This window comes from Corvus brachyrhynchos, unplaced genomic scaffold (genome assembly GCF_000691975.1).
Source record: "Corvus brachyrhynchos isolate BGI_N302 unplaced genomic scaffold, ASM69197v1 scaffold5, whole genome shotgun sequence".
In the NCBI taxonomy this organism is placed as follows: domain Eukaryota; kingdom Metazoa; phylum Chordata; class Aves; order Passeriformes; family Corvidae; genus Corvus; species Corvus brachyrhynchos.
The window spans coordinates 8235660-8257206 of record NW_008238321.1 but is presented as its reverse complement, the minus strand read 5'-3'; the positions used below and the strand labels follow the sequence as shown (position 1 = coordinate 8257206).

Genomic DNA, 21547 nt, shown 5'->3' with positions numbered 1-21547 from the left:
TGGGTTTTATTGCCGCCGCCGCCGCTGTTGTGATCGCGCTTTCCCCCTTGTGTTTACAGCGCCTGTGAGGGAGAGACGCTCGGAGGAAGGACCGGGATCCCTGGGCTGCATCAGATCGGAGAGCAGGAGCCCGGCTCAGCAGAGCTGGGAGGATTTCACCTTGTTGCTGTTTGTTTCGGGAGATTTTCGCTCCCCCCGCCCCGGACACTGTCCAGCTGAGGGTTTGCTTCCTTGCTGCGTCCACAACCGGCCAGAGAAAAAGCGCTTTCCCTGTTAGAGGTGATTTTTGTCGTGGTCTCCCTGGAAGGAAAGGATCGGCACCAGCCTTTGAGGAGGGAGACAGGATCAACTGAGGTTTTCCCTACCTCCCGATGAACGTGAGAGTTCAAGTGACACCGGCACTGGCCTGTGGCTGACTGACTGCACAGCGAGCTGGAATCACAGCCAGAGCTGCTCGATTTACCTGCTCGAGGACCCTTCAAACCCTTCTATTGACGGTAGAGATTTGTATCCCAAGGAAAATCGGATTAATATAAACTATGCAGAGCTTTGCGGGGATCTCTGGAGACTACTCTGTCTGCATGGCTAATCTTAAAATTGTCTGAAATAAATCCTTAGCGCAAGGAATAACGAGATACTTTCAATTAGTTTTTTTTTTTCTTGTCGCTTTTTTTTTTTTTCCTTGTACGAGAATTTAACACTTCCATCGCAGTGCTTTTACAACAGAATGGGACACATGCTGGAGAACTCACCACGCTTCATAAAAATGACGGGGGTAACAGTTTCCATCACCGTTGCGGTATGAAAGGTTCTCTTTGGATTGTCTGCTGGTGGCTAAAATGGATCAGTTTCTCCCTGCCCCTGTTTGAGATGTGCTGAAGGATCCGGATTTACTGAAATACTGACGCCCATGAACTTACTCCCTCTCTGCTGAAGGCATCGGATGTGACAGTGCAGAGAAACATGTGTTTCACATTTCTGACTGGTTGTTTTGGTGCAGTCAATACCTCCACAAGAAACATTGACTTAGGTGGCGACTGTCATAGCGGGAGGCACACGGAGTGCTGCTCTCGGCTTGCAGGCGGAGTGAGCACAAATCAAAGAGCCCGCCGATCCTGGCAAGTGGGGGCTTCGCTTCCCCCCAAAGCGCGGAGCACAGCCTCCCGACCCTCCACAGAGAGCCCGGCCCGGGGGTGCGGAATGAGCGATGACCAAAGCGCTGTCAGGACTGGCAGCCAGTCGGATCGGATGGGGATCAGTGAGGCAATACCGGTTGAAAGAAAGGTGGATCGTGAAATTATTGCCCGAAGGAATAGCAGGCGAGGCGGAAAGATGATAAAGTTAAACTTCTGTTTCATCTTCTGTCGGGGATGGTGGGCGTTTCTGTTGCTTCAGCTCCACATGTTGCAAGCACTGGCACAAGGTAGGGCTAGAGACGTTTTTGTTTATAGAAATGCTGCATCTGCCTTCTGAGAGGAAGGGAATCTTGCTCGGGTACAGAGAAACCCTTTTACTTTTATCCTTATCAGAGATAAACTGCAGAATTCGCACTGAGCTGATTCATGTAGGAATGGTCGTTCCTTACACACAATCGTTTCTTTATGGAGCAGGGATTTGCAAACTGTACCTACATGTTTCTCTCCCTTTCTAGCCCTATCCTTACCCCATCCCAACCTCCCACGGAGAATCAAAATCCCTATCAGCACCAAACCTCCTTTTTAAATTTACTTAAATGCATCTGTGCTGTTCTTTCAGGCAGCAAAAGAGTTAACTGCTGGTTTTGTGTGTGTGTGTGTCTCTGTGACTGTGTGTGTGTGTGTTTAAAAACACTGTGCTCTGAGATAAGTTATTAGGAGAAGGGGAGTCATAAATCCTCCGACTAGAACTAAACCAGGCATGTAAAAGGAATTCTTTAAACATATGAGCACTATTCTATGCGAGCCTCGGTCTCAGCATTGTTCATTTCTTTTGGATTGCCAAGTAACATTTACCCGAGACAAAAACTGCAATTGATTCGTATCTGAGCATTTCCACATCAGAGATCCTTGCAGTCAAATGAGTCACTTGTAAACGAAGGGTCAGAGTCGACCAATAGACTTTAAATACCAAGTGTCAGTCACTTTGCATGTAAATTCCCTTCTCAAAAAATTGCCAAATGTAGCCTAATTCTTAATAATCCTTTGACAAAGTAAACAATAAATGGCAGGAATGGCAGGCAGAAGCATTACAGTTGGCTGCGCCAAATAACACGCTGAACAAACGCAGCTTTCACTTTCTTTGCTGGGTTGAGTTTTATTGCTGTGTGCATTGTCTGGCTGAAGTGGGGTGTGCTGGACAATGCCGAACTGTATCGTGTGGGACCAGGAGTTAGTTATTAAAAGCGGAAGTTAATACTCCATGAAGGGGAGCGGGCTTTGTGTTTTAGCTCTTTGTTTTCAAGTATTTCACGGGGAACAACGGTGCATTCAGTTGTAATAAGTGGATGGGGCTCGTGCATTGAGGAAGAGGGGTTGGAAGCCAAGTCTGCTGTAGTTTGTCTGCTCAGGGTTTACTGCTGCATCCTCGGAAAGTTTGGAGCCGCAGGATACAGAAGAGATTTAATCCAGTGTTTTATATGGACTCCACCCTCATAAACCTTTCTCAGTGCTTTGTTTATGCTGTCACTGCTATTCCCAAATTACCTCTGCTGAGGCCTGCAAGCCCTAACAGGGTATTGTTATCCTGAAACAAGCCATACCTGACATAATTATCTCTGCAAATTAAAATTCACATCACTTTTTGGTCTTTTCCTTTGGTAGTTGTTGTTGATATGTGCCAATATGAAGCTTCATGTTGGCAGATAAATGCTGATGATTCTTGCTCTTTACATTAAAATGAAAAAAGTATCATAAAAGGCAGTTTTAGGTGCCAGGGATTCAGGAATCATTTTAGATGCCATGTAAAGCAGTTTTTCTATGGTCAGTAGTAAACTAGCCATTTTACTGGAATAAAAAGTGAATTGAAACTTTTGTTTAGCACATAGTAGAGCATAATTTTTCAATAGTATGTTTCAGATTACTCAGCATTTGCAGTCGTATCAATTTCAGGTACTGTATATCTCAGGGAGTTGTGCAGTGTATACAAACTATCCCAAAATAAAGTCCTTACACTAAGTTAGTTTTAAGTAACTGAGAGTATTTAAGGCAAGAAGGGGAAGGGAAGAGAATAAGATACATTATTTCTGAAAAATATTTGTGCAGATAAAGGTATGAAACGTAGAAGACATGAAACAATGAAAGATAAAACAATTATGTAATGCAGAAACAAAATACATTTTAATTTTTACATAATGCTGAAGATTACAGTTAGTCCCCTTAAGAATTATTTGACACATAAACTAGTGTGGAGGTCTTAATGTAGAGGGCTTTTATTGGGATTTCACAATATTTGTATTAATTTATAACTTACGGGTCTTTTTTGCACTCTGAATTCTAATGGATTCTAAGACATTCATCATTTTTATGCAAAAATTTACTTTAGAGAGAAGATGACAATTCCTATAAAAGTTCTTCATGAAAATGGAAATTCTGCTACAGCCATAGAAGTTTCTAAAAGGAATGATGTGGTCATATGCATGAGAGAATTACATGACTTCAATCTTTCTATAAGATAAAAAAATTAACATTCTAAATATATGGGCCATGGCTCTTCTGAATGAATCATAATACAATGCTATATCCAGCTAATGTTTCTATAATAACTATTCCAGCATTAAAGACATAAGAAGTATTTCAGGTATACTGAAATGCAGGTGCTTCATTTGTAGGAAACAGATCAGGTAAAGTTGTTGAGTATAAGATACTGCAAGGTGAATGGAAGAAATGAGTTTCAGCTGCAACAGGTTGGTTGAGTATTCTCTAAACTTGAATGATCATCCATGTGAAAGCTGATCTAGTAGTGAACTGTAGACAAAACCACTTGTAAATTCATTTTGTGCTCAGCTCTTCAGCTGTTCTGTCTTCTGGCAGTTGCGTTACGTATTTCAATACAAAATTTATTCGATTTCTTTTTCCTTTTTAAAGTGAGTTTCATTAGTCTGAAATGTGCAGTGGGTTGTTGTCCTGAGTAAAAAAGGATTCTCTTCGAACCTTAGTGTTGTGCAGACCTTCTCACCATGGGAGTGACTTCTGGGTGGAAGAGACGTACAGGAGACAGAGGTTGTGGCCTGTTCCATGAGCACAGCTGGGAATGGTGCTCCCACTCCTGTGATGGCCAGAGATCTACACAGGGTCCCCTCACACTGGGGGTGTGACTGCATTGGCCCATCTCTGAACAGGGCCTTGTCAGAAAAATTAACCTTTAAGAGTCCCAAAACTGTTGCACATTCCTTTGTTTACTCAGCTCTTTCTGCCTGCTGGCTTCTGCCACCAACCCTCTTTTCGTGGCATTTTTGTTAAATGTGAGTACAAGATCCTAGTTAGCCCCAAGTCATCGTGTGTCATCAAATAGTGATGAGATGCTAATTGATAATCACTATAATTATCGAATTAGAATTTGTGAGGTGATGGTAGGAGTGAATCATTTGGCCCCAGTCGCTGCCTACTGTACTTAGAGGAACATCCCCCTGCAGAGACGTCTAGCCCAGGGGTCTGCATGCCTGGGCAGAGTCCTGGGAATACACAGGGCTCCTGCAGGATTGGAATTTATTCTTTATGTATGAGATTAACAAACATTGATGCCTACTGAGGTACAAAATGTTTACTAAACTACTGGAATATTTGTATGGAAATAGAAAAATTCTGCTTATTTAAATAGGTTGGAAGTTGCTAGAGGCTACTCTACATGCATCTTAATGGATTTAAGTACCTTCCCAATGTCTGTCTTTTGTTGAGGAATGAAAGAATACTTTGAAAATATATTTCTTCAGATTGATGGCTGTTGTTCAGAAAGATTTTAAAATAGATAAAAGCAGTGCAAATCTTTAAGCTTCTCCAGCAGGCGCCTGGTATCTTTAAATATTAAGAAAGAGAAGCTCGTCTGATTTTTCTTAGTTTTACAGCAATGGAACTGTAATCTTTTTATGCTACTTAATCAAATCTGTATTCAGAATTCTACAAATACCTGAATGTACATTTAAGGTGGTATTGATATGCATTATGCTTTGAAAGAAAGTAGACCCAGTAGACAGATAAAAATGTTTCTGGGGCCCAACTTCCTTAATTCAAATATTTGATCTGGTGCATTATAAATTTGCTGAGTGTAAGAAGCCTTTTCAAGCTTCAAACTTCAAACTGCATAAGGTGCAGAGATGATAAACAACTTGCATAGAGTATTTGGTTGTTAGGAGGATGGAGAGATGGTGAAATGTTAGGGCAAAACTTACTGGAGAGTGAAAAAGATTCTGAATTAAATGTAGAAGGAACCATTTCTAATTGCAAAAGACTGTTTATTGGAAACTCAAGATTTTGTATTGGCTTTGCCTTTTGTGTTTCTTTTCTTTAGATGAACATTTTAAGTATGTGCTAGTTTTTAAACAGTTGATTTTTTGTGTATATAATTATAATAATTAAACAATTGATTTGGAGGAGTAGATCCAGGCCTAGTCTAAATAGAAGTGAGGTGGAGACAGTTGGCGTTTTCTGTGGCCAGATCATGCGACTTCTCACTCTCTCTACTGTGGTAACTCTTGGTTTGCTTTATATGTTTATGTTTTGCTGGAAAAGCACTTATTCTCAAGACTTCTTACAGCAAGTTCAAAGAGCTATGAACACATAATATTAACATTCCAAGTGCAGTGTTTCAGTTGATTCCCTGAGAGTGCAGTGTAATTGTCCTCTTAGAGCTGAAGGGAGACCATAAGTAATGGGTGTTTATCATCATTGTGTTCCTGCACTGCCAGGAGATGCTCAGACCAGGAGTGACCTGGGTGTGGAGAGAGGCTGGGGCAGTTCTGCTCTGTGGCTTTCACCTCACTTAAGAACAGAAGGCAAGTCTGTGTCCATGACTCCTAGTTCTTGAAAAGTTGTTCTGGAAGGTTCTGCCATCTCTGTGCATAGTCATGCATTTTGAATAACAAAGGCAAATGTTATCTAATATCTTAAAGATTGCTTAAACAAACCATAGAAATACTAAAAAACTATCTTAAAGTGAATTATTAGGAAGCTGTTAAGTGAAGGGATGGGGCTTTTGTATGTCTCAGAGGGATTTTTTTTTTTATTGTCTTATTGTTCTGACCACTATACATGTACAAGTCTTGAACACATTCTTGACTCAAGGAAAAGATTTCCATGAATTTTCAACTTTCTGTACAGCTTTACCTGAACATCACATTATGGATGGACTGGTTATTTCATCCAGCTGGACCTTTTTGCTGTGATGAATCTGTGGGCTGACTAGAGGCAATTCGATTCCCCATGGAGCAGGATCTTGTTCATGCTGAGTTCATTAGAGAAATAGGCCTTTCCTCTTCCCTCTGCATATGTACATACATAATATTTATTTAAATAGCTTTTAAGGAACAAATTGATGATATGTTGGTATTTTCAAGATTGTGTTTTCTTGAAGTTAAAACATATGAAATAGAACAATTTTCATAAGATTTGTGCAGAGATTATAAAATGCCAAAAGGTGCCTTTGCATCTTTGATGCAAATTCCTTTTGCATGTGCATGATGATTAACTTTAAATTGATACCTATTATTTTTCCTGTCTACACACTCATAACTGAGACCGAGAACTGCCCACTGATCAGTTTTTCAGTATTTTGTTTTCTTGTCAGTGCTTGGCTCCATCTTTCATTTGCTTGAAATGTTTTAAATTCAGCACAAGAAGACTTTTGTGTGAACCAAAGGAAGAACTGTTAGCAGCTATAGCATGGCATTGGATTAGACTACTTACAGTTATTACAGCTGGAAAGCAAGTAATTGGTGAGATTTGGGTTCTATTTCTGGCTATCAAGTGAGTATCTTCTAGTGAATAAAGAATCTTTGCTGCACGTGCCTCAAAGATGACCCTTCACCACCCATAGAGCTCATGCAGAACAAAAATGTAACTTCATGGAAAGGCCTGTTCCCAAAGAACTTGGGGTTTCTGAAGTTCTATCTGCCAGTGGAGTAAAGCAAGACTTCGCAATTCCTTTATAGACATGGCCTTTGGATTGTCACAGCCCCAGAAGGTTCTGTAGGAATTTGCTCATGTAGCACTTGCAAGTCTGAGTTCAAAGGGTGACATGGCTGAGAAGGGAGGAGCCTTTTATTTTAAAGTGATACCACCTTCTTTGCTTTTAAACATGCATGACTGGGTTTATAGGATCTGCTCATGGCACAGATTCTTGACTTCTAGATATATGTGATATTTGTGTATCATATCTTGAGCGTTTGTATTTTTGGTTTACAAAGAGAGATTTTTTGTTCTGCCTTTGCTACAGAAAATAACAAATCTATTCCTGGAGTAGATGCTAGTCTGTTGCTAATCGTGTTTTATGAGTGAAATGCCCCTGAGGTGTAATACAAATGGCACCCTCACTAAGATTAGGAATGTAGATCTAGGCTTTTTTAGGGGAGTATTTTTAAAGTTAATTTTCATCTGTTCAGCTCCCTGAACTAGCTCAGACTGGGGTCACACAGGCATCAGGGACAACGCAAACGAGGTGACAGGAAAGCCTGGCCGGGGCATGACCCTGGCAGCCATCGTAAGATCAGCTTAAACTGGGAGGGAATTTTCCGACTGTGACAAAACACAAGGGAATGTACGTGGCCTGACTTCTTACAAATATGTGGAGGCTGCTGCTCATGGGGAGACAATAGTTGGGTGAGGTGGTTTAGAAGACTTAACTTTAGGTTTTTTCTCTGAAAGACCTTTTCAGTGAGTTTCTCCCTCTGTTGGGTGGAGTCTTCCCAGCCTGAGTTTGTAAGGTAGATGCTAAATTTAAGTAATATTAAAATTGGTATCTCAATTCTGTAGGCTGATGATAGGAATAGCACTTTTTTCTTAAAAAAAAAAGGAACTTTGTAGCTTCAGTTGCAAATTCCACCAGTACTACTTTTTAGTGTTTGTATCTAATGCCCAGATTCAGTAGGTAAAAAAGGGTGGTGTGAGCTCAACATTAGGAGGAAGTTAAAGGAAGTCTTTAACACCACTTAATGCAAGATGTGGAAGTGGATTGTACAATCTTACATCACACCATTAAGATATCTTTTAAACTGTCATTTTTATAAACAATAAAGTATTAGAGCTTTTTATGCAGATAATGTGATTATTTAATCCTGTCTTTCTCATTTCCATGCTCTATTGTGGCAGCCTGAAGAGAAAGTTGATTCTGGTAGATAAATCAATGTCCCTTAGGTCTCTTTAAACCCCTTTATGGTCTTTTAAGCCCAAAGCCATATATTTTTCCTAATAAACTCCTTGGTCTAACATATTACCTAAAAAATAATTTGTTGGGTATAGCTCTCTTGGACCAGAAAGTAGAGAATAATGATAACATAGCTCCAATATGTGCTGCCAGAAGGGTCCCATATTGATTCCAGGCTGCAATTGAAGTTTGTAACTCATTATTACACAAAGAATCAGAAGATCTGGTAGACACTGCGTTCATCCTCATATTTGTCAAATTTTGTGTATTTATTAGCTGAGAATGTTGTGGCTTTGATACGTGGTTTTGGCATTGAGTTCATAGGAAATCAACTTAGTAGCAATTTTGCTTTCTAAGGGAAGGTGCTAAGGAAATAATGGAACTATAGTGCAAATATTTAAAATGTTTAGACACTTAGAAAAAAATGTATTTTGTTAAACTAGTGCTGTTTGCTCACCTAACATTTGTGTTAAACACTGACTCAGTACTAACACTGTCATTGCAGTCTTCCTTGTGCATTGGGGAATGAATATCCCTTGCTTCTTATTTCTTATCTGTCAAGAAGTGGAAAGGCCATTCATGACTAAATACTTCTGAAGTAACTAAATGGTGTATGATTATTGGAAAAGAAATATATGGTGCAGTGCCATACCTGCAGTTCAAAGATAATACATTTATCATAACATGGAACACATTTCTGGAGTATTGAAGTGGTTGGGAGGAGGTGAAGGGAATTCTCCATCAGTATTTCTAAATGTGTGTATTGGTAAGTTTAAGTCCTCTTGAATCTGTGTTTGTAGAAGATGTACAACAAACTTTTCTTGCAGATTGTTCATGACTGTTTCCTTCAGGATCAAGAGGTTGAATAAACCCAGATTCTACCTATCATGTGAATGTAACATTTGCAAACCTTTGTGCTTTCTTCCCCGCTGTCCCTGTTGAGGAGAAGCTCACTGGCACTTTTTTATGCTGTGATGCATAAAAAACCTTCTCCAGTAGCTTTGGTGAGAGTACTCTGGAAATACTGCTGTCCAATGGAGAGGGCAGTCCTGTTGTTTGTGTGTACATCCATCTGTGTGTCTCACTCCTCCCTCTGTTGTCTTTATCCCTTTGTCTCAGGCTGCCAGAGCCTCTGTATCCATGTGCTTCTGGTCTCAGATTAGTCCTCCTCCGTGCTGTTGTCATACAAGTGATGCCTCCTGCTAGGGACAGGCTGAGAAGGGAGCTTAAACCCTCTGATTCTACACCTGCAATGTGGGACAGATCCCACCATGATCCTCTCACTGGGCACAGAGTGGTTTTTCTAGGACGCTTGCTAAGCAGGGCTTTTATTGTGCCGGAGGCCTTGTTGAAAGCAGATGAGCAGGAAGATTGTTTAATGGTAGATTATCTCAGCTTTTCTTTTTAAATGTTAGATAAATCTAAGAGGCAAGAGATCAAGAATAGTAACTCCTGTGTTCCACCTTTTGCTATTTTTATTGCCACGAAGACGTGAGATTTGTTTTGAAGATGGAGTAGCTGGAATTAAAAACCATTTTAATGCCGCTTCAAACACCAGATTTTAAGATAAATGTTATCAACTAATTTCCCACTTCTCTTTAGAATTTGTTTTGTTTTTAAAAACATAACTGTTTACTTGTGAACAACATCAGATGTGTCTTAAATGAAGAAAAATATGTGGATTATTGATAAATTAGTTTTTTGCATTGGCATATGCAACCATAATTTTCTAAAATGCCATATTTATACTAGAAAGATTATTTTCTTTTTATCTTAAACTTCTTATTTAAGGTTGTGTGTTGTCTTCTCTCATGGAACTGCTATGCAAGATTCTTAGCATACCTCTTCTTAATAAGAGGTCGGTGTTTTGTTCTGGGGTTTTTTCCCTGCTTGAAAAGAACACATATTTTATATAGTAACTTCATAAAATTAGTGGACTGAGAGAAGGTGTTTCCTGTTCACAGAGCCTAATCATGCTAGTGCTCATTATCCATAGAACAAGGCTAAAATTTCACTTTTAGGTGTTTAGTTTCATGGAAATGGGAGAATAGGTCAATTGACTCTAGCTTAATTCAATTACAAGATAGGCCAGTGATGCTATTGTTTAATGAAATCATCAACAGAAAAATTTCAAGTAACTCTCAATATAAACCTCCCATTCATAAACAAGTTTGAAGCAGCAGTGACTAACAAAGCAAGATCTGTATTTTGAAAACTTTTTTTCAAGCTGTTTATGTAGTATCTAACATCTTCATTTCAAGTTTCTTTATATGAGTTTTGAAAGCACTCTTACTCAGATTTAATTAATTATATATGACTTATTATTACCATTTAATGGGTCAAATATTTAAGCATCTTTTTCTGAATCTTCAGTTGAGGATTCTGAGTCAATGGCACTCATGTCAAACTCAGAATTTTAAGTGCTGGTAATTTAACGTTACATTCACTATGTAAATGCATCATAATTAAAATGATGCCTTGTCAATCCCATTCAGGTTTCTTGTGAGTATAATTTTCAGCTTTCATATACTGGATGTAGCTCTGTCTTTGCTACCCAAAGCCTGAAAAAGACATATTTATGGTGTACTGGTGTCAGTCAAAACCTGCAGTGTTAACTGTTGTGCCTGTTTAAACTCAGAGTGAAAATCTTATTGCTTCTGTTAAGGAAAACCAGGTCAAGTGTCTAAAACTTAATTTTTTTATATATTTTTCAAATTGTTGAACTCCAGTATATAAAAAGATACTGGAGCAGCCACTTAGAAAAGACAAGATGGCTCTGCAAATGATCCATGGGCAGAGATGGACACTTTTCATCCATATCATTGACAAGTGAAGTCAAAGTTTTCATGTAGTATATAAAAAAGGAGGTGCTGAGCAATTTTGGATTTCCACACTTAACATGTGAACAAATGTTCTTAAATGTCATAACAAATCTTGAAAGAATTCTTGATGTTCTAAGTGCTAAGTGTCGTTCCATAGAGCTGCAGGACATTATAAACACTGATAATCCAACTTCTGTGCAAATGTTCACTAGAGTGGAGTAAGTGCTAGCTGTCACTTTATTAAAACTAATGGCATAATTACTCATGTTTGCTTGAAATTTCTTGCAGCGTGAAGTGATTAGGCATTGGTGCTTTGGTAAATTATTGCATAATGCACATTTTTCATAACCAATTAGTGAGTGTTGGTGTTGGGCACGTGCAGTGCACCCACTTGTCACTCATTTCATTAACAGTCAGATCTGTGTGGTTACAGAAGTCTTCTGTTGGAACTTTTAACATGTGACAAAGGCAGTGGGGATTTTACATAAATAAATAAATGAAACTCAGGAAAGACAGTAAATAAGTACAAGACAAGATACAAGTTACAGAGGTACAGTGCAGTCCTGAGGACATGACTGCCTTCCCTGACTGAAAAGCTCCCCAAACGAGTATCAGTGTTGCCAGATACAACTTTCTCATAATTCAGTCAAATCTTATATTCTGAGTGAAAGGCAAATGTTGCCTTCATACATATTTGCAGCTCTCAGTCACTCTTCCAGACATCCAGCAGTCTTAGCTGTCTCGAAATTCTGGAGAATTCAGCTACATGCTGAAAAAACCGTGTGTTTGCCTGGTTGTTTAGATGCTGCATCAAGGCAAATAGAACACCAGACACAGCTTTTCAGAGCTCATGTAGTAAGTTGGCAGTAGAATGTACTGTACATATGAAGAACTGTCTGTAGTGATTGATATATTGGGGTTTTTTGAAGTCTTCAGTGTGTTCAAGGCTTCTGAAGTCCTATTTCTGATGCTGGTCAGAAGTTCCTTTATGGTTCTGTTTTTTGTAGACAGAGTATTTTTGTGATTTAAATGCATATATTGCTGAATTTCAGATTTCTAGGCATGATTTGTGTTTATGACTTGTTATGATTTAAGCCCAGCTGGCAACTGAGTACCATGAAGCCGCTCACTCCCTCCCCCACCAGTGGGATGGGGAAGAGGATTGGAAGAGTAAAAGTGAGAAAACTCTTGGGTTGAGATGAAGGCAGTTTACCAGGTCAAACTAAAGCTGTGCGTGCAAACAAGGCAAGCCAAGGTGTCCCTTCACCTCATCCCCTCAGCAGGCAGGTGCGCAGCCATCCCCGGGGACAGCAGAGCTCATTAATGGTGATTAATGATGGCTGGGAAAGGCAAACGCCATCATTCCAAACATCCCCTATTCCTCCTTCTTCCTCCAACTTTACATGCCGAGCATGACACCAGATGGTCTGGAATATCCCTTGGGTCAGCTGTCCAGGCTGTGTCCATCCTAATTCCTTGTGCTCCTCCAGCTTCCTCACTGGCAGGGTGGTGAGAAGCCCAAAAGGCCTTCACTCTGTGCAAGGGCTGCTCAGCAAGAACAAAATCATCTCTGTGTTACCAGCAATTTTTTTTGCAGCACAAAACCAAAACGCAGCCCCCAACCAGCTACTGGGAAGAAAATTGACTCATCCCCAGCTCAAACCAGCGAATGACTGCATCTGTAAATGCATTTTCATTTTGTACCTTGTATATTGACTGAGAGAAACTGTATGAAATGGCATGATCTTAAATGGAGATCTCGAATCTCATAAATCTGCATTGTGAAATGTAATCGTGTTAGAGGCAGAACACTTGTGGTTTTTCAATTACTTAGTGGTGCTTTTTCATATCACTGTGTGTGAAGCAGTTCTGCCAGAAACAAAGAGTTCAGAGCTCTCAGACATACCATCTTTGAAGAAACAGCTAAAGGCAACAGGTTTCAAGCTCTTTGAAGCCTTTTCTCTTTGAGTCCTTGTTAAAGGATGGTCTCATAACTACTGGTCACTTACTAAGTCTGTTTTTAAATTTGTGGGAAAACACATGAAGTGCATTATTACATACTCACGTAGCACAGAAAGGTTTTATATTTTCCCTTATATAGCGCACATTTTCATTTTATAACTTGCAAAAGTTAAGTTAATTGCAGTGAACCCTTTCGGTAGGAGGAGACTAATGACCATCTCAACTAATATAAAAAGGAAGGTTAAGATTTGTATGACTCAGCTGAACATTATAACAAATGTAATTATACTAATATAATAACAAGATGTAGAAAAGTAAGCTATTTCAATTTTAGCCTTTATTCTGTAGAGTTTACATGTTAGAAGCATTCTCTGACATGGTGCTTTAAACAGTTTTGAAGAGTTACAAGCTTGAAAGATGTGTATTGCTGTTACATGATTCTTAATTTTCCTTTAGACATTTAAAAGCCTCAGTTGTTCTGTGATGGTTTTAAAACTTGTTTGGTAGAAGAATCAATGTATACAGTGGGGGTTATTAATAAGTGTTACTGAAGTTACTCAGATTCATTCCAAAGTGGTTCTTTAGTGTCAATGTGTCAACTCTTTCTGCTTCTTACTGTCACTCTGATCTAATTTTTTTTGAGCTTAAGCAAGTGGGGTGCATTCTGTGTGTGAAAAAGGATGTACTTCAGCAGGTTTCAGGAACTGAAAAATTGGTCTGTCCCCTCAGATTGGTAATGGAACTAATACACTTTCCAGGTAAAAAGCCAGTTGAAATGTAAGGATTTTATGATGAAATCCTTGACTTTTGAGATATATAGCTTTCATTGCGGTTCTTAATAAAGCCAAGGAGTCCAATGTTTTGGTTTCAGTTTTAGTTTTGTGGGGTTTTGTTGCTTTTTTGTTGTTTTGTTGCTTTTTTGGGTTGTTTCATTTCATTTCATAATCTGGCTCTGTATAATGGGTTTAAGAAAATAAATAGAATCAGGTTGTTGACAAGATCAAAACCACGACAAGTTTTTTAAACAGAAATTTTGTTTGAACCCCAACAAGACAAGACATGAGACGGTATCTTCATAGGTGTAGTAAGGAAAAAAATGTAGTACCTTTTGACTAATATTGCTTATCAAGTTGCACAGAGCAGTGTGATGGCTCCTCAACTTAGTAAAAGACAGCCATAACCATCAATTTTCTACTGAAGTATGTGTGAGCTATTGAATAAAATTAGATATTTTTTCCAAGTCTTAAATCTTACTAGTTGTTTACAAAGGTGTTCCAGACAGAAACAGCAATACTGAATTGTGGGTTGCATTTGCCTGTACTTGGCTATTCCAGGTGTGTAGATCCCCTAATCTCAAAAAAGCAGTATTTATTCTAAGCTCTGGCCTTTCCTTTAACTAGATCCAAAGGAAAGATAATCCTCAGTAACACAAATATTTAGAGTTGTCCAGCTTTTAGGTATTTCACAGTCCAGAAAAATGCAAGTAAGTAAACGAAAAGGATTTCCTCTAGTTGCCATGATTTTAAAAATCACTGATAGAATTCAAGATATTTCATTATGTATCTTTTTTGTTTCTGTAGAAACTTCTTCCTGTGAAAGCAAGCATTCCCAGAGCTTTCCTTTACCCCTGCTCCTTTTTCTTTTTCCTGCCTTTGAGTTTTTTGGTGCTGTTGGGTTGGTTTTTAATTTATTTGTTTTGTGGCTAGCACGGGGACATTGGTTAGCAGAACGGATGTCCTATGTGGGAGAAAACAGAGATACTGCATAAATGGCTTTTTCCATGTTGGAAAATGAAGGATCTTTCTTGAGTTCTTATCTATAAATTCCTGATACCATCCACCTGGGCAGAGAATAGAATACATATCTCACAGCTGTGAGGTACAGGGAAAAAGAAGTTCAAAAGGAGAACCAGCTAAAAGCTGTGGGCTCTTGCAGAGGGTTTTCTCTGAGCAGGTCTCTGGGAGCTGTGGAGGGCAGAGCTCTGCTCTGATCCTGAGGCCTTTGCAGTTGTCTCTCTCACCCTGGAGCAACTCTGGTGCCAGGAAGTCTGACCTGTTTATCTAAATCAACATGGAATCTTTGGGATTGCATGAAAGCCACAAGTTTCTGCACATCAAACAAGGATTAGTGTTTTTACACTTTAAAATTGCACATCCAAAAACTTTTTCAAAATGGTACCTACTTAGCACAGACCATCTCCTGGATCCCCTCTTTTTAACACTTCCAGTTTATAACACTGCCAGTAGAAGAGATTGATTTGACTCCTGTGGTCAGAATGGCAGAGGAATTCTTCACCATTTATCTTCTATAGTGTCTTGATCACTATTTGACCATCTTGGATCCTATTTTCTCTTCATGCATCATCTACAGAATTGTTTATTAAGTTCTGAACAATTAAACAATGCAAACTCATTCAAGGCAAAATAATTGGAGCAAGTGCTGGTGGAGCACTTACACAATGTCAATATTGCATTGATATTGCAAATATCACTCGTTCATTCATTTTTTGTATCTATTTGACAGCATGACATAATTTAAGAGAAGAAAAATAGATTTTAATTAGCATATTTCTGTATTACTGAACAGCTAATTAGGGAAATTAAAGTACTTTCTCAGCTATGAATAGTACGTTAAAAGAACTGTGCAACAAAAATACTCTTGTAGCTGTACTGCTGACTTCCTGGAAAGTATCCATTTAATTCTATTACAGATTATTAGTGGTGCATCATAAAGTGAGAGTGCTCTCAGTTGAAGTGAAGAGAATTATAGAGACAGAAGAACCAAACCATTGAATATGTTTGACCAGAGTTTGCTAGAGACTTTATTATATTGACTAGTTGAAAGAGCAGTGCTAATAATACAAAAATCTGATACTCGTGGCCTTAGGTTTTTAAAATGAATGCCACAGTAATGGCGAAAATCAGCCTCATCATCCAAGGGAGTTTTACAATTCTTTTTTTTTGGTGTTTTTAATTATTAATTGAAAGTTATTTTTAGTCAGTTCTCACATTATGAAAACCTTTTCGGAGAATTTTCTATGAGGACTCTTGTATAACAAATCATTTTCCTACTAGGTAAAATATATATTTAACTAGCATATGGTTTTCTCTGGCCAGCTATTGTAGGAAGAATTTCTTCACTGGAAGGGTGGTTAAACATTGGAAGGGGCTGCCCACGGAGGTGGTGGAGGCACTGTCCCTGGAGGTGTTTCAGAAACGAGGAAGGCACTTGGTGCCATGATCTGGTGGTCAAGGTGATCAGTCAACAGTTGGACTCAGTGATCTTGGAGGCCTCTTCCAACCTCACTGATTCTATGATTCCATTTTGACATTGACATTAAATTTGGTTTGCTAAATAATGTATTAGCAACAGAAGGAATACAACAAAATTCGTGAGGAATACATTGAAGTTCATGTTGGTCCCTCAGCTTTGCGGAGAGCCACGTCTCTGGGAGGCAGACAAATATTATTCTGGTTTTATTGCTGCTCTGAGAGTTAATGACCATAATAACGATAAGCATTTCCTGCTAATTGTCCACTAGTTTTGGTTTTAATAACATTTTAATTTGCATATTGATCATCTGCTGAAAACACATGGTTTTAATTGTTCATCTTCAATTAGCATAGCTTTTCATATTTTTTGAATGGGCTTTTAAAAAGTTTAAAAAGTGCTGCTTTAAAAAGTTTGTCAAAACGAATTGAGACAGAAATGTGAAAAATTAAGCTTCTGTAAAAAATACTGGATTTCAGCTAAAAACTAGAGTTCTAAGTTTAGTCTTGCCCTACGTGGTTTTCAGCTTGGAATGTTTTGGGCTGTTATGACCATTACCAGATTGACTGACTTCTGTGTTTTATCTTGGACAAAATGGATTATTGCTCAGAGCCTAGTATTACAGTTTGAAAGGATAAATTATTGATTGTTGGCGTTTTGCACAGTATCAGATACTACTCTCTCTAAGATCTTTCCTAGAGGATGGGATCTAATTTCTTTGATCTCGTAAAAGTGAAGTAGAAAAGCAACTTTAGCTTGATTTGGGGAAAAAAATGCTTTTACAAATAAAAAGATGTTTTCATATTTGCATTATTTAAAATGCATTTTTTGTCTTATAAATATGCTAATCTTTATAAGCTGCTTCTGGTGTGACATATGGTTTGTAATTTTCAGTTCTTTGACATCAACCTAGTTTATATTACATAAAAATGTACAATTGGCAGGGAAAATTAGTATGTTCAATGGCACCATCCCTAGAAGACTTTTGAGAAGTATCTGGGGTATTTATCTGCGTTATAAGCGGACAGATGTTTGAAGAGGTCTTGGAGGTTCTGCTAATTGTGTGTTTGTTCCTTTTCTTTGGGGCTTGGTCTGATGGAAAAACTGCTGATAAATAGTTGCGAATAAAAGAGCAAAGCTCAGTTTAACATATGTTTGTATTTTCAGTAGTTTTGTATATAAAAAAGGATATTTAGCTTATAAATAATTAAGATTATTTTCTCAGGGGGATGGAGCAGAGTCAGGAAAGAAAAAAAATCACAAAACAAGTTTAAAAGCTTGATTGAAGTGTCCCCTTAACCTATCAACCAGGTCTTAGTCACATATATCCTGTTAGGAAACTCAGGAAAATTAAATGATAAATTCAAATTCTGTAGGTTTTTACTATTATAGAGCCAATGAATGAAAAGCTTGAACTAAATTAACTGAAAAAGCTACAGGAAAAAAAGAAAGTTACTTTCCCCACCATACTGCTGTTTACATGGAAGAAGATTTGTCTTTCTTTTTTCCTTTTTTGAAATTTAGTCTATGAAAACTGTCTGTTGGTCTCTCTCTGTTCCTCGTTTTACGGGGCTGTGCAGAGATAATTTCTGAATTGAGAAGCTGTCTTGGGTACCTTGCAATAATCTAACAGTAATGGTGCAGAGTTCAAGTGGGAGGTTCCATGATCTTGTCCCTACCCTCTGGATCACGTGTACAATTTGAAATATTCCAGCTAACCTTGCATCCAAGGTTTTCTGCTCCTTGTTGTAAACAGCTGCTGAGAATCTCAAGTGCTCAGCTCTCCTCAAGTGACACTGAAGCAGGGTTTGTGATTTGAACTGCCTGAAGTAGATGTCAAAGAGTTGGGTAGACCATAGACCCATTTGTTTGATCTTAAATGGTAGAATATGTTAAAAATAGTTGCTTTTACTGTTAAGTGTTTTCTGTTCAGCTTAGCTGCAATTAAATGTTGTTACATGTACACTTCTGCCTTTTCTTACAAACGTTTTTCTTCATCTCAGCAACAAAAGAGGTAATTGTTAAGCCAAGGCAAGAGAGCTACAGGCAGTTTTACCTGACTCTTGGTGTGAAAGGGTTCTTTGCTAGAAATTGATACTGAAGAAGATTTCCAAGAATTAATTCCTAATTTTTGGTTTTGGAAGGCTGCTTTGATTATGGTTTTCATTTAGCTAGGTCCCATCCTCAAATCATTGAGCAATGATTCCATACAATTTTATTAAAACTAATGGAATGAATACTCTTTTCATAGGCCAAATTCAGTGGGGTACTTCAGCAAAAGCTTAATTTCAGCTACATGAGAAGTGATATTATTGATAAGTCAAGCATGCTTTACCCTACTGAATTATATCATCGCTTGTATTAAAAAAAAACCCTCTCAGTCATTTGAGGTCTTTCATAATGAAAAAATTCTGTAAATTATTCTTAGTAAGTGAAAAATTTCCTATTGGTCTTGCTTGGCTTTGTTTGCTCTAGATTTTTTTTTTTTTTTTTAAGATTTTTGAGTGGTGGGCATAATTTCTTGTATTTTTGGGCCAGTAGTTTAGTATTTATACAAAAACTGTCAGGAACTTCACTGAAGTTTTATCACATGTTTTTGTTCTGTAGTCAGGGCACCTTCTTTTGTTGTACTAACATCTCTAGTCTTGTTTTGACTTAGCACAAAGTGGTCTCCATTTAGTAAGGTAAAAGCTTCAGCTGGTCAGAATTAGCAGCTGTCTGGAGTAGTTCTGTTTGGACTGACAGACTGTGGAGCTGTGGCTGGGGGCCGCCCGCCCCCTTTGCTTCTCTCAGTGTACACAAACGCCAGGTTTGAGCCTGTCAGGGCCTTGGGGACCCTGGGTCACAATTTCCCTGACTGCCCTCCACCCACACCCTCTACCCCTGGGCCCCCAGCTCCATTTTGGCTCAGGGCTGTGTGTTTGGTCCCTGCCTGCTGGAGGGACCCCAGCCCTGTGTGAGAGGTGCCTGCTCTGGATGGGCCCCTCGGATGCGCCTTGTGCTTGGTGCTGTCCCTGTGCCCATTTTTTTCTGTCTCTGCCCTGCCTGGGTGTCACTGTCCCCTGTCCTGTTCTGTCTGGGATGGTCACTGAGTTCCCCTCTCTGTTCCTCCCTCTGCCTGCTGTGCACAGGTGCTCTGGGGCTGCACCTGGGTGTGGAGGGAAGTCCCTGTCCTGGGGTCACACCTGGCGTCTGCTTTGCTTTTTGGCAACAGCCAGCCCTGGCTGCTGCTGGACACTGCTTCAGTGTCCTGTGATGAAGAGTCTTCCTCAGCGCTGGCAGCCAATCCTCCCCTAGTTGTCCTTTTCCAACAGTGGCAGGAATGGCAAACACAGCTCCCTGCCTCAGCTACAGTTTCCTGGCACCAGCACACCTTCCCAGCCCTTCACACCTGCCACTGAGCCCCTTGCCTTGCTGGAGTCTCCCTCTTCCAGGCTCACTCTTCCCCACCATCGCCACAAGGCTGTGAGCTTTTTGTGATCATCTGCCGCTTCACGGCTGAATTAAATATGTTTAATTTTGAGTGTGGTTTTAAGAGATAAATTAACTAAAACACAGTGATGCAGATGCTGCAATTCAGTGACTCAAAGAGAAGAAAGCAGGGGGGCTGGAAGGGGATTCAAAGGTTCAACAGTATATTCTCCTGGGCTATGGCAGGATCAATCATACCAACACAATTTCTGACAGATATTTATTTAATCTGTTTTCTAAGCACTTCAGTAAGGGAGATTTCCAGAGATTCCATTGTCAATCTGTTCACTATTTAACAATCCGAGCTGTAAAACCCAAATTTTCTTGAGTTCAGGGTCTAATTGCTTTTGCTGCTACCAGTACTCCAGATTGCTAAAGTAGATGGTATTTTGGACACCTGCTATCCATAATCCTTTTCTGTTTCATGGGTTTGATGAGCCTATGCTGCTTGCATTGAAATTTGAAAAGAATGGAACTGATCTGTCCTTTGTTAGTGAAATAAAAGCATATCCAAACTGTGTCCTCAAGAGATTACTCAGCCAAGTTTTGGGAAACTGCTTGGAAAGTCATAAGAGTGCTGAGGAAGAGTTGACAGTTAGGACTTTCATTTGAAAAAAAAATCACAATAAGAACACCCACAAGAAAACAACCTTCTGTAGGTGCTGGCACTTTAGCAGCCTTCAGTCAGGAGTGATGGTGGAGTTTTGTGCTCGTTTCAGACTTGATTCTCTGCAATCTGCTGTGTTCTCAGTGTATTCTGATGTTGAGATCAGTCACCTTTCAGGGATGTCTAATGACAATCCTTTTTGAACTCATTTGCTAAGTCAGACACCCTCAGCATTCCCCTCAGTATAAATTCCTTCGGACTGCTCAGCTCGGGAGGAAACACCATTAACTTACTTCTTAAGATAAAACTGAGTTGCAATATTTTGGTTTTCAGAGTCTAAAGTCCAGCTTCCTTCTTGCTTCATAGTAGTTGCATTAAATGTTGCTTTTGCGGGACTGAATGCTTGCAGGCCAGTTACAAAGTAAGTATCCTGGAGTGTAGAAAAAATGGGGGATTTCAGAGTTGAAGGAAATATTACCTGTGGCTCAAGCAAAATTCTATTGCTTTGTTAATTGGACTTGTAGGGTTTGAGTTTTTTTCCCCAAGGAAATGCCAAAGTTATTTAATTTGGCAGAAGACTGTTTGGATGTGCTTAGCTGTAGGGAGAAGGAGGAATTTTTATTGGGGGAGGAAAAAAAAGGTGTTGGAGTGGGATTTAAAAAAACTGAAATAGACTGAAAGAGAAGAGCAGGAGTGTAAGATTTTAGGATGGGATTTTTTGTTCAGATAGGAGCTCATACTTTTGCCAAAGAAAGCTCTTTGGAGGACCAGAGTCCACATTTCAGGACAAGCCAGGAGATCAGAGACCCAAGGTGTGAAGTTTGCAATCCTGAATTCTCACAAACGCTCAAGAATAGAAGAAAAGCTCAAGGGAACTGACAATTGGAAGATAATTTTTTTTTTTTTGCTTATCTTGTCATCCTGCATCGTGTGACTTCTTTTAAATTGCGAAGTTATTTTGTGCTTCTTTTCCCAAATCTCCTAGAGTTAATAAGCTGTGTGTTAGGCTGGAACTCTGGAAAAGAGAGGTGTCAAAGGATCTGCAGCCCGTGGGTGTCCCGAGCCGCCCGCGGGGCCGCGGGGC

The 21547-nt window shown here is 39.3% G+C and overlaps 1 protein-coding gene across 1 annotated transcript in view; it reads left to right on the top strand.

The window, feature by feature from the left end:
- Positions 1–6: 6 nt before the first annotated feature.
- Positions 7–21547, top strand: part of SDK1 (sidekick cell adhesion molecule 1) — a 388322-nt gene continuing 366781 nt past the window's right edge. The window contains 1 exon segment of the mRNA XM_017734101.1: positions 7–1423. Within this exon segment, the coding sequence (XP_017589590.1) occupies positions 964–1423 (460 nt within the window). The 5' untranslated portion in view covers positions 7–963.